The sequence below is a fragment of the Haliotis cracherodii genome, unplaced genomic scaffold (genome assembly GCF_022045235.1).
Source record: "Haliotis cracherodii isolate W230 unplaced genomic scaffold, xgHalCrac1.p SCAF_7, whole genome shotgun sequence".
NCBI lineage: Eukaryota > Metazoa > Mollusca > Gastropoda > Lepetellida > Haliotidae > Haliotis > Haliotis cracherodii.
The window spans coordinates 36,254,514-36,268,245 of record NW_027266330.1 but is presented as its reverse complement, the minus strand read 5'-3'; the positions used below and the strand labels follow the sequence as shown (position 1 = coordinate 36,268,245).

Here is a 13,732-nt window from a genome sequence, read left to right as displayed (position 1 = left end):
AAAGTTCTTGTGACATTCTATTTCGTTTACAGACCCTCTTTTTTCTTCATGTGTTTCTCTATCTAAGACTCATGCTTTTTCTGAAGATTTAATGTTCGTAGACTGCACATAACATGTTCCCGGTGTTAATCGTCAGGAGTTATTTGTCTGTTGTTTCAGACAAGGATACTCAGACTGACGATGACTTAATGGCAGACTTGGAAATGAAACACAAAATGGTGAGTATAGTCAGTGGTGGAATATCATGAAATCTTGCGTGCACACTGACCAACAAAATGATCAACTACAGGTTGATCCAAAGCAAATTTGCCTCAATCGTCATAACTATGTTTTGTCATCAGACCATTTAACGCTTGTATTTTCGCAGGACCTGACACAGCTGAAGACGAAAATTGCTTCAGATGAGAAACAAATTGAAAGCCTCAAAACACTTACAGACAAGCTCAATGTCGAAATCAGAAGCTTGCAATCGGTTTGTTTTTATTACCTAACATGTACACACCTTTAGACGTGTCAGCGTCTATCATTTTATTCAAATATGTTGTGTGAGAGTGTCATGAATTCTTGATATTGATTGCAACCGTTAATTACATGTCTTGGAAATCCTAGACCAATGAGATGCCATGACAGGCACGTGCTTTGTTATATAATACATATGATATATTTTCAGTGCATTGAGGAGAAGGAAACCACAGAGAAGAGAGCCTCAAAAACCATGGATGTCTTACTTGGTAAATTTGTATCAAACTTCGTCTTTAAACCTCCCTTAATCACATAATCTCAGATACGTTTGACAACTAAACATGCATCTCCAGAGCAAAACCCACACACGAAGTCCCTATGTCTCATCAGAAATATATATGGTGATGTATATGTTGATGTTACAGGTGTGGCCAGAGAATGCGGTGTTCATCGGCTGAAGTCAGGAGTTGTAGACAGATCTATGGTGCTGAAGTGTGAGTACATTATTTCATCATGTATCTCCTTCGATATAGGTTTTGATGTAGACCGTGTTCAAGTAATATTAAACGTCAACACGTATGGAACATTTAGTCACCCACTACGATTTAGGGGCATAGAGTAGCTAATTGGCTCATGCTTGGGTGAATGAAGGTCAGGCGATGGCAGTCTTTGTGTGTCATTGGCTTGTTTACCTGGCCCATGTTAATTACTTACAGGACACGTTGGTAACTATGTACAACATCAGTCATTACAGCTTAATGTTGCTACATGATTCATTCACAACGCGTAGGTGTGACGTTGTTTTATTAATGATTATTTGTATACTCGTATATGCACGGGGTCGGTGTACGGTTCTCTGTAGGAAGTGACAACATGGAGTCGAAGGCTTGCAGTATATACACATTGCCTTAGACAGGTAGATATATGTATATACAAGAAGCACAAGGTGCCAGGGCAGCACAATCTGTTGGTGCCACGGACCGCCTAACCTACCCCTAGCTAGGCTGCGGGTGCGGCTATATTTCTTTTTCACAAGTCCAAAGATTTCATATCCATGGTCAACAGACACGGATTAAGTCAAAAATATAAACAACAGTAAATAATGAGTGACAAAGTTGCACACCTCGTTCAGGATGGCTGACAGTCGACGTACAATACAATTGAGATTTGCATATTTTAAGTAATTGCAATTAAGATAATAGACATATATATTTTTTGGCTACAGGGTAATTCGCCTTTGTTCATGCAGACAAAGGTCGCTATAACAAATCTTACCCACCATATCATCGTCTTGGAAATGTTTACCTTAAAGTGAACCAATGACAGTTGCCATAAGTAGACATTCCCCCCGCCTATGGTATCACGAAAAATATTAGCCAGAGGGGTGAGTGAGTGTATTGTGATTAACGCCACTTTATAAATCAATTCTGTTATACGATTTGGTAGCAGCTTAACATAGGTGAAACCCCGAAGTAATGCAGGTCGTAGACCTTCAACCTTCTGATGAAGAACCCATGAGCTGACAAATGATATTCTGGGCTAATTTTGAAATCAAACCAAAGATCACACGATTCTGGCACGCCTCTTTATAACGAATAAGTTAGAAGTAAAACAAACATAGTATATTCTAAAGTCCAGTGAATGCGCGAATTGGGTTGAACCCCTCTTTAAAAAGTATTTCCGTGATATACCGACATGTCAGCTTGTGTGGGAGGAACGGACAAAGTGATACAGGCATTAGGCAGTTGTCATGTATGAGGTGCTGACAAACATGATCAGGGGGAATCTTGGATTGGAATCCACGAGCATAGGTTTCTGAAATTCGCCAGCAAATTGGGAAGCCAGAGGCGACTTGGCCACCAAAGCCCCGACATGAAAGCCATTCGGTGGAATTAACTGCTTACAATTTACGAGATGGGGGGTGACAGTGGTTTCAGTGGTTTCCAACAGTGTTTCCTACTGCAGCTATAATCTATCGAGGAAATGAGCAGGAAAATACCGAATGAAATATTCCAGCAACATGACAGCGGTCTGTAAATATTCGAGATCGAGTCTGGATCAGACAATCCAGTTATTGATAATATGAGCATCGATCCACCACGAAATTGGGATACGATGACATGCATCAACTATGTCAGCGAGTCTGAGCACCCGCTGTGAAGAAATGAGTGAGGAAAGAAGTGAGGGGGGTGGGGGAGGGTTGGGTGGTGACAGTGGTTTCCAACAGTGTTTCTCACTGCAGCTGTAACTTATCGAGGAAATGAGCAGAAAAATAAAGACTGAAAGAATAATCACAGACCACGGACATGGGAGACAAAAACTGCGAGCACCTTGGCCACCCGACCGCCATCTCAGACGATGTAATGGGGACCTTGGAGAGAAGAAGGACGATGCAATCACTGTAACGCCAGGCAGACATTTTTACACGTTTGATGCACTCTCGGGATGTTCTGTATATCATGCAATATCTGCGAAGTTCGTTCTACTTTTAAGATTTAATATCAGAAACATTTAAACATAAGCCTCAAGAAAATAAACAAACGAGCCAGTATGAAGTTGTCAGTGTTAATTGTGAGTACCATGTACAGGCAGGCACAGTGGACTGTTTACCCGCTTAATGGGTCATATTGTTACCATCAACCCTGTTGTGTATGGTGGTGTGTGTGTGTGTGAATAACTTCAAGTACATCAATATTCTCGTGTCGGTAAAGACACCGTGTTACTGAAACTTGACAATATAGTCTCACAGACTTGGTTCTTGATAACCTGTGTGTTGCTCTTGCGTGAATACAAATGTGTGTTGTGATGTGTTAAGAAGATTATCGTTCCAGTGTAATGAAACTGCTATTGCAACACGTTGAACATTCTTTATACACTGTTTGTTTCGAAATACGTGGATATCAAGGTACACAAGTTAAGATTTAAGACACTGCATGTATGTCGTGTCATTGTTCTTGCATCCGCCTCCAAACCTGCCGATATCTTAACACTTTTATTATTACTTCCTTTGTTTGTACAGGATGGACGGCCACTTGTGAAACGGACAATTTATTGGCGATAATATATTTTAAAGGCGAAATAGAGTTTGAAACATTGCATGTAGCATTATTACAAAACAATACCAAGACGTATCGAGTGATTGAAATGAATGGATGCGACATAGGAAGGACTAGGTGTAACATACCAATCAACAGAACATGTTGGCGGTGCATTGTAAGGGTACAAACAATCTAGAAAGGCGACATTGGTGTGTTGTCAAAAACATAAACGTTTGAGATGACTTGATCAATAATGAGTTATGCCCAACGTCTGGTGAAACTTTCGTTTATGCTCGACAAGGTCCAAATCAATCTCCCAATGACAATTTGCGCGATTCTTGTCAATTACTCTTGCGTGTCCAATGGACGCAACTCTGCACAGCTAATCGCGGTTTTCTTCTGACGACCGATCGTAACATTTCTCATCATCATGTACAGTTTTGGAGAGCATAGACCGTGGCGATAGGTGTAGTTACAATCATAGAAAACTGAAGCAAATAATATTGAAATATCACACCATCAATGAGGCATTATTCAAAATACAAAATGCACTTAGTGCTGATGAGTAAAATATGACATAGGTCTTGGGTGAGGTGAGGTGAAATTGGGTTTAACGTCGCGTCCATGATTATTGTACTTGTGTGTGGCTGCTTGTAATAGTCCGGACCGATGCCGATTTATATGCTTGCTCACTGAGATACCATGTGGCAGTTTAACATGAATACCCCACTCAGACACAGTATACTGACTCCAAGCCGACCAGTCCTTGTTTTAGCCCCTTAATGTCCAGCCTCAGACAGAGTAACAACAAGTATCATCTTTTAACGTGTTTTGGTATGACGCGGCCGGGGATTGAACCCCGGACTTTAAACTCGCGAAGCTCTAGCAAATAGCGTTATTGACTTGTATTTACAGGTTATATTTTGCTAATCGGGGTTTGCGTCCATTGACAAAAATTATTTAAAAACATTTCTTATTTCATAATAATCAATAAAATTATCCCTACTGGTCACCGACCAGTTATCGCAATTTTTCATGTTATTTCTGAAATATCCCTCGTTCAAAGTTAACTGTGCAATAAACTTTGAAACTGGGCAAATGTGCGTATTTCTGTCAGTGGTAAAAAAATCATTCACTTTCTGTTATAAGGCGACAACAGGAAATCAAAACAGTGGAAAAAGAAATTTTCGGTCGACAAACTGTACCAGTTATCGCCATCATCTAAACAGCACGTGCCACGTGATAAAGCACACCGCTTCAGTTTTACAAATTACATTTTTCATTTTCTCTGGTATCGCAAGCTATTTTTATATTTGTTACAATTAATAAGAAATGCTTTTATCAATTGTCGTCTGCAAAATGACGTAGACCAATGTGCTTCACACACTATGTACTATGGATTTCGCGATATATACAGGGTTATTCACATTTGGAAAAATAGCTAAAATAGGTTTTAGAATTGTTTTGGTGGAAGAAATGACAGACAGAAAGTAAGCTATGACAGAACTGAAAGTGCATCATCGTGTTGTTGGATTTTTGTTTTCGCGTCAGTTAGTCACGTGACACCACCCGCGTGTCTCTTCTATTGTATTTGAGCAAGGTGATTATATTGTATGTTTGTTTTTTTAATATTTATTCACAGGAGTAATTTTTGTTTATCATTTGTAGATACATATTTATCTCTTCTAATGAAACCGAGCAAAGGTAAAACGAGATGAGATCACGTGTGCGTTGTAGCGAGGACTAAGTGATAATTGGTTTTCGTCGACAGCTGGTCACTGGTCAATTTTCACAGTAACAGGCGTGTTCACAATTAGTTAACGGGAAAGTTCTCTTTCCACTCAGTCATTCCTTCTCTGTGGTATAACAGAAATCAACCTATATGTTGTCCACGCAATGACATGAGCGTATTTGATCTTAATTTCACAAAACCAAATGTTTGTCGTGATGTTTTCGAAACCAATTTTCAGAAATCATAAGAATGAAGTTGACAACAATTGTTCATCTGCTGGCATCTGCTTTTGAAACTGAGAGCAATCAAATAGCACGCGACTCGGCTGGAGCGGTGTCGACATGATTTGCACGTTCTGGGCGGGCGGCTGGTCTATTTCGCACGTGTCGCACGACGTTTATTCTGACAGCAAAGCGCGAGGACATTTAAAAAAATATTTGTATGTTTACAATTAATTTAATTGCTGTCTGGTCTCAACATTTTTTCGTTTACAGAAGAACACTATAACATACTCCAAATAATATAATAGCAGAATGTTCCAGAAATATTTCAAACATGACTTGTTCACTACATTTAATGTCGCTTATTGTTTATTGTGTTACTGACTGTTTGTGTCCTGTTCTGATAATGCTGCCCATCTCCTGTCTCCCATCGCCAAGCACCCAGTCCCCTGTGCGTCCTCCAACGTGCTACACCATACTCCACCAACTACCGGGTGACGTCACCAGGTCACGTGACACTGTGATCTCAACATCCTCATTTTAAGCTTCTTCCTCATTATACCGCGTTCACTCGTGTTTCTGTTAAACGACGGTGAACAACTGTGATCGCGAGTTTTCGCGCTCTGCGTGATTATTGTGCGATGTGTATCCTTTTGTTTTAGTAATTCAGAATCTCCACTGCAAATATTTCAGTGACGAACCTTTTACACCAGACCTGTTACTAACTTATTTTACATTCGGGTTAAATGATTACAGTATACATCCACCAAAACGTAATACACAGTAGGTCTGATGCACATACTACTGCACTGTGATTATATTACATCATTTGTATGTCAGTACATTGTACTTAGCTGTGCATTCCTTGCAATTAGATATTTGTGTACAACTTTAATAACCCAGTTTGTCTCATGTGTTATTCACTTGTAAACTACATTCATATGTTGTAGGTATACATCTGAAGTATGACAAAGACAGAGTCAATCTCGACTACGTCCACATCAACACAGAAGGAGACCTGGTCAACAGGAAGTCGGACACCAGACCTGCAGGGAAGGGGAGACTGAAGAAGTACCATGGCACATGTAGCACTGCCCCCCTCCCCCGGGCTGGCTGTCCCCAGTACTGGGAGACGGTGAACAGGGTCAGTCTGGAGGAACCACTCACAGGGAGCAACCTCATCCTGGAGGTGGGTGTGTGCAGGGAGGAGCAGAGGGACGTGTCTCATCATATAGGTAGACAACCCAGCACCTGCGGCATGCAGGTCGTCCGCTGTCCTACACACGGCGGGATATGCAGAAGGACATGGAAGGAGGGGAAGTATGTGCTGTGTCTGCCTGACACTCTCCCCAACACAGCAGGGGCATCACACACACTACATTATGGTGTTGTCTATGATGACGCCAGGAAGAAGATTGTCTTCATTGATGTGAAGGAGAACAAAGTGATATCGAAGTTAGACAATGTAGACTCTAGTCAGCCACTGTGGCCGATGTTCGGGGTGTATATGCCCTCACTGGGTAATGTCAGCATGACACTTGCAGTGGGCAGCGACATCAACATGACAGAGGAGAAGAAAGCAATGATTGTTGGGGCGCTGTCGTGATGGTGACAATGATTGTCAAGACGCTGTCGTGATGGTGACAATGATTGACAAGGCGTTGTCGTGATGGTGACAATGATTGTTAAGTCGTCGTTGTGATGGTGACAATGATTGACAAGGGCTGTCGTGATGGTGACAATGATTGTCAAGGCACTGTCGTGATGATCACAATGATTGTCAAAGCACTGTCGGGATGGTGACAATGATCGTGATATGAACACACAGAATTTGTAGCAGATACTTACTGCTCAGAACGACCTACATGACTTGAACATGTCTTCTCTGTGAAAGGTGTTCACCTTCCTGTGTACAAATATCACACAGTAAACAGTATAATGTGTACACAACACAAAAACAGAAGTTTAACTTATGAACTCCTACACCTATCAACTATAACCCCCTGAACCTGTAATCTTGATGTGATATGTGTAAATGTATGTAACATTTAGATAAAAGGTAAAACGTTTTTGTTTGTTTGTTTATTTGTTTGTTCGTTGTTTAAGGCCGCACTCAACAATATTCCAGCTATATGATGATGGTCGTTAACTAATCGAGTCTGGACCAGACAATTCAGTGATTGGCGTCAAGAGCATCCATCTTCACAATTGTGATACGATGGCATGCATCAACCAAGTCAGCGAGCCTCACCATCCAATTCTATTTGTCCCCTCTTACAAGCATAGTCGCCTCTCACAACTTGCATGTGTTGCTGAAGACCTATTCTGACTTTGATCTTCATGGGTGACGTAAATCTATCATTGTACATGGTACGACACACAATCAGGCAAGTCGCTGAACCTGACCAATCGATGGATGCTGTCGCCTCGTTTTGCATGCTGACAGGGGATAGCAGTGGGATTTCTTTAGATGTTTATCAAACAAAATAAAGTAAGTAACATTGCGATAAGCTATTGTTTTGAAAATAATATTTTACTTAAAACTTGCTGATTTGCCGGACGGAGGGCAGTTTAAAAGATGGAGGGCTTCTGCGAATGATTATTACCAGCAAAAATAGCGTTAACGTTATTATAGCTAAAATAGATAGAATTTGTTTTCATATAAATATAAACATCAATATCGGTTTTGAAATATTTACTGCAATCAACAAACAACGAATGCCACTGAAGAACAAATCAGATGACGTCAAAGCTGACTCCCTAACAACGGGAGTCAAGCAATATGAGGGCATTATCAAGTTACAATGGTCCACTCATTTTTGATAAAACGCGGGTAGTTTAACGATTATTCTCCCCATTTTAGCTATTATGCTTGTCATCGTATCCCAATTGCGTAGATCGATGCTCATGATGTCAATCACTGAATCGCTTGGTCAAGATTTGAATATTTATAGATCGCTGTCATATAACTCGAATGTGTCGTTAAACAACAAACAAACAAAAAAATGCATGGGCGTGTGATGACACAGTTTGTAGCAATATGCCGGGGAACACCAGAAATGGACTTTACACATTGTCCCCATGCAAGTGGACAATCGATGTGAAAACTTTAACCATTATAACCTGATTTTGTAATATTATTTCGGAATGTTCCTCAATAACATTTGTTGAATATGTGTACAGTTTCCGAATACGATTTCAAGGCAACAAGCTGGACTTGTGGGGAGATGAAGGTTGAAATAACTCATAAGCTGTTTCATATTTAGTAACATAATGTGAAACATAGTATATACCTTATGCATATGCTGCCACAAACACCATCACCACCAACAACACGACCACCAACACGACCACCAACAACACGCACAACCACCTACTCCACCAACAACAGCAATACCAACAAGAGCAAGATCAACACCAACAACACAAACAACAACATCAACAACAACATCAACAACCCCAGCAACAACACCACCGACACGACCACCAACAACACGCACGACCACTAACACCACCAACTACACCAATACATAACAACCCCAGCAACAACATCACCGACACGACCACCAACAACACGCACGACCACTAACACCACCAACTACACCAATACATAACAACAGCAACATCAACACCAACACCACAAACAACATTAACATCAACACCAACCCCAGCAACAAACACCACCGACACGACCACCAACAACACCAACACAACACCAACAACGACACCACCCGTTCCTCCGTGTGGAAGCAGGTGGAGAATACATCACCCCAAGTGCATCTGCTGCGACTAAGAAGACCACGAGTTAACAACAGAAGACAACCACGACTTATGGAAGAGAAACTGTGTTAATATAAACAGCAGGATTATGACTGCCTTGATTCTTTGATGAGTTGATGGTATGCCGGGGGTATGAAATAACCTTGGTCACGGTTGATCGACGGTTTGAGTCTTTTGATGTTGATGGCTTCTTGTATTTTTGTGATTTTGAAGTCTTTGAGGTTGGTGGTGAGGGCTTTTGACTTTATCCCACTGGATGCTTTGGCTTGGGTTGTCATGGATATGGTCTGGATATCGCCGTCTGACGTAACGTCCTTTGATTCCCCTATCGAACTAGACGTACATGTAGTTGCGTCGTTTAAGCTGTCTGACGTAACGTCGTTGGATTCCCCTTCCGAACTAGACGTACATGTAGTTGCGTCGTTTAAGCTGTCTGACGTAACGTCGTCGAGTTCCCCTTCCGAACTAGACGCACATGTTGAAGCGTCCCTGTCTCTGTCTGACGTGGCAGCTTTGGTACCCCATTCTTTAGAACTTTCTTCTTTTTTTAAAAAAAACCCTTTTTATCATCATATTGTACTGAATGGCCAAATATTATAAAATTTGTAAAACTCTTATCAACAACAAACACACAGGATCTAAAGAATGTATCGAGATTTATTGTAAAAATGTCCATTCGTATATAAAAATGCTAGGTAATCACATGTTGTTATTAACTGCCATCTTGTCTGCAATTTGTACATATACATAATTATTTATTGTAATGTGCTCTTTGACCACCTTTAGTGTTTTTTTAGAATAAACTGATTCTGATTCTGATTCTGAACACACTACATTTTGGTAGAGATTTCTTATGATTATGGAAATGCTGTTTTTTCGTCTTAGTTAAATGCAATCTGCTAAATAAAATTATGTTACCGATCATTATATTGTTATTTGCTTACAAATTTGTACGTCAATTTAATATTTACTTTTTGTGGTCGCACTGTGGATGAAATACTTACGTTTCCCAGAGGTGGTGAGGAGAAATAGGGTTTAACGTCGCGTCTAAGATTATTACACTTATATAGCGACGTACGTGCGTGCGTGCGTGCGTGCGTGCGTGCGACCGTCTTATTTCTTATAAAGCACATTGGATTCCAATCTCAGGTTATCACAGAATGTTATGGAGTTCACAGTATCTCGACATCGGAGAGAAGCGTTCGTAAAATAGCACGTCTACAATTTAACCGAGAATGCTGTGTTTATATGAGATCTTGGATTAGTTTTGCTCTCCTAATGGCGTGTGTGCTGAGATATAATAAAAATTATCGAAAAAATCAGATCAGGCGCTAATACAACCGTATGACGCGGAACCTCGTTTTCAATCGGTTATCGGCTCAACACGTGGTTTTCGGACATTGGTCGAAGTGTGTCATCTCGGTATTGGCGCCTCTGACTGTTGTCCGGGACATGACCATCGATCTTACATACCTTGGTTTGGAGTCACTTGGATAGTTCTTGGACGTTTCAGTGACGTGCGATGTAGAGAGAGAGAGAGATAGAGAGAGAGAGGGGGGGGGGGGGGGGGGGGGGGGGGGGGGTAGGGAGAGGGAGGGAGAGAGAGAGAGAGAGAGAGAGACACGGGGGAGAGAGAGAGAGGGGGAGAGGGAGAGCGCAAATCGTCCTGTATGTCGTCGGTGGGTTGACTCAAATATTTACAGACCGCAGTGATATAGCTGGCATATGGCTAAGTGCGGCGCGTAAATACAAACAAACACACATACATATCATCATCATCATCATCATCATCATCATCTGCTCAATGTTATAAGAGGGAAATCAATAGAGGACAGTTGTCTTGTCTTGTCAGATCTGGAATGTGTTACTCTTATCAAGTGACTGGTATTTTCACGAGTGAGGCAGCCACAAGTTATTCTCATGACTTGGCAGATAAGATAAACATTTTGTTTGACGAGAAAATTAAAAATGTTCCGCTTATCATGTTTTTGTGGACTGAAAGTCGTTCGGGAATGAAGCGCTATTTCTACATGTTATTTTACTCGAGTGAAATATCGATTATATATACTCTTCTAAAAAAGAAATGTTAAGCCAGTTTTGTGTGAGGTAGGAAAATACATTTAGTCATCTCAGTTATCGGTACATGTACATAGGAAAAGTCAAAGGTCAAGGTCCGTTGGAATCGCTAGCGGCCTGACATCTCCTGCCCATGGAAGAGACGAGTATGCGAATCACATCCTGGAAAATGGTAGCCCACTCGGCCTGCAACGCAAAAGTCAACAGCTGCAACCTGGTTGACGTCGGCGTAGCCGTCTATCCAATTCATCCCACAGGTGCTCAATCGGGTTCAAATCCGGGGATCTGGAGGGCTAGGGAGAACATCAACGTTGTTGTTGTGTAGACAGGCTCTTGTGATCCGTGCTGTATGCAGTCGAGCGTTGTCCTGTTGGAATACACCGTTGCCGTTGGCTGCAATTGGGGGGACGTGTGGTAGGAGAATTTCGTTAATATATCATTGAGCCGTAAGATTGCCCTAGATATCAACCAACCCTGTCCTGCCATTATGAGAGATAGCCGCCCACATCATAACGCTACCCCCACCAAACCTTTCCCACTTCCTGTACGCAGTTTCCGGCGTAACGTTCTCCACGACGTCTGTAGACCCGTGCTCTGTCATTCCCTCGACGAAGGAGAAATCTTGATCCTCAAAATAACGCTTGAACAGGACGTCTTGCTCGTAGACATGCTGCTCTTAAACGGTTTCGTAAGGTCTGGTCGGAGATTCTGACTGATCCCATAGCCTTGTGATGGTGCTGGGTGCCACATTGAAAACCCTGACTACAGCTGATAGGGATTCCCCTGTCTGCAAACGGTCTATTACGATGTTTGCACTTCTGTTAATCTTGGCATGTTGTTGAACTGTCACTGTTCGATTGACGCAAATGCCAGGCATTAAAAAACCCTGCTCTTTAATACCGTTCATAGTGTTGCTGCACGTGCAGTACGTGCAGCTTCATGGCCCTTTTCTAAATACTCTGGGTGCGATTTTCCGAATCGTGTTTCCCGACTAATGGTTTTCATGTCCTTGTTGTGATCATGTTGATCCGGGAAATGTGTCACTGACACTATAACACATTAAACCACTTAGGTTTGCACCTCTTGCTCCGCTAATTTTGATCTTATTGCCAAAAAAATCTGTATCGCGTTTCTTTTTTTGAAGAGTATATTTGGGGATGCATACAGTATTTCCTCACTTAATGATTAAACAAAGTCAGCATATAACAGATATACAGATATACCGCTAGGTTATGTTTAAGTCAAAGCATCTACTCACCAGCTTTTGATCCGTGAAAATGCAGGTTGAAATAGGTCATCAGCAGCCCATGTTTGCTGCAAAAGTTGACTATGTTTAAGCTTGTCGTAAGAGGCTGCTAACGGGATCGGGTGATCAGGTTGGCTGACTTGGCTGATGCATGTCATCGTATTCCCATTGCCTGGATCGATGCTTATGACTCGACTTTTTACAGACGGGTTTATTTCGGTTATATCAGCACAAGGTAAAATAAAGTGGCCCTTGCCGTATGTCACTTTGGATATAAACACAGACCTGTATAAGGTGCAGACAAACCGAGAGTAATAATCAGAGATTTTAGTCCAGGTGGGAATTGTTCATTTGACGGTTAATTAACGATATCAGATCATCGATATACCTGAAGCTTAAAGGGGAACTGATCTAAAGCAACTCCCCGGGACTGGTTGTTACCTTTGTTATTGTTGTTTCCCCTAGGGTACCCGGATGATATAGCAGAAATCTAGACTAGCTCGCGACCTGTGCTGCCTTGTAAGCGCATTTGTCACTTTTATTGATAGTATAAGGACGTATGGTCACATTGATCAACAAAAGGAAATTCAGTTTGGGAAAATAAAAAGGAAATGTAGGTATCTTTGTGGGTAGCATCAGTAATGATGACGAAGTTTTGATATGTCACTTGCTTGGTAATTTTGCGATTTTCGTTTACACTATTTTGACTTGCAACACAAAGTAAATATTTCACCTGAGCATTGCTCACTTTATAGTGTATATATTTTTACAGTCAAAATGTGTAACATTTACACTTAGAAAATGTATTTAACGCCTGAATATTTATTTTTACAAATTGACTGAGAAATATGTCTATCTGTATTATTATGATAACGAATCCTAGCATAAATAATCTATTGCGCTCTCTGAGGCCCTTTTGAACGTCTCAATCATTTTTAGTTAATCTGTTAAATAAATGGGCAGATTTTTCAGTCTATTTTTCAAATATTTAGACATTTTATAAATTGCCTGAGTGAATCACATTTTACACATTGACTGTAATAATATATAATATACAAGCTTAGGAAAAGACTTGTGAAAACAACGTCTATCGCGCATCGAAGAACTTCCCAACCAAGACGTAGAGGAACAAGAATGATTTTGTTCAATGCTACAGCAAATGAATGAAAACGAAATA

General features: G+C 41.1%; 1 protein-coding gene across 2 annotated transcripts in view; it reads left to right on the top strand.

Annotated features, from left to right (window-relative positions):
- The window catches only part of LOC139447897 (uncharacterized), a 32,786-nt gene extending 25,383 nt beyond the window's left edge, over nucleotides 1-7,403 (top strand). For both annotated transcript variants that reach the window (XM_071229375.1, XM_071229376.1), the window contains 5 exons: nucleotides 160-218; nucleotides 368-472; nucleotides 671-731; nucleotides 888-956; nucleotides 6,404-7,403. In XM_071229375.1, coding sequence (XP_071085476.1) covers nucleotides 160-218; nucleotides 368-472; nucleotides 671-731; nucleotides 888-956; nucleotides 6,404-7,059 — 950 coding nt within the window. In that variant the 3' untranslated portion in view covers nucleotides 7,060-7,403. The remainder of the gene's footprint in view (nucleotides 1-159; nucleotides 219-367; nucleotides 473-670; nucleotides 732-887; nucleotides 957-6,403) is intronic.
- Nucleotides 7,404-13,732: the final 6,329 nt, after the last annotated feature.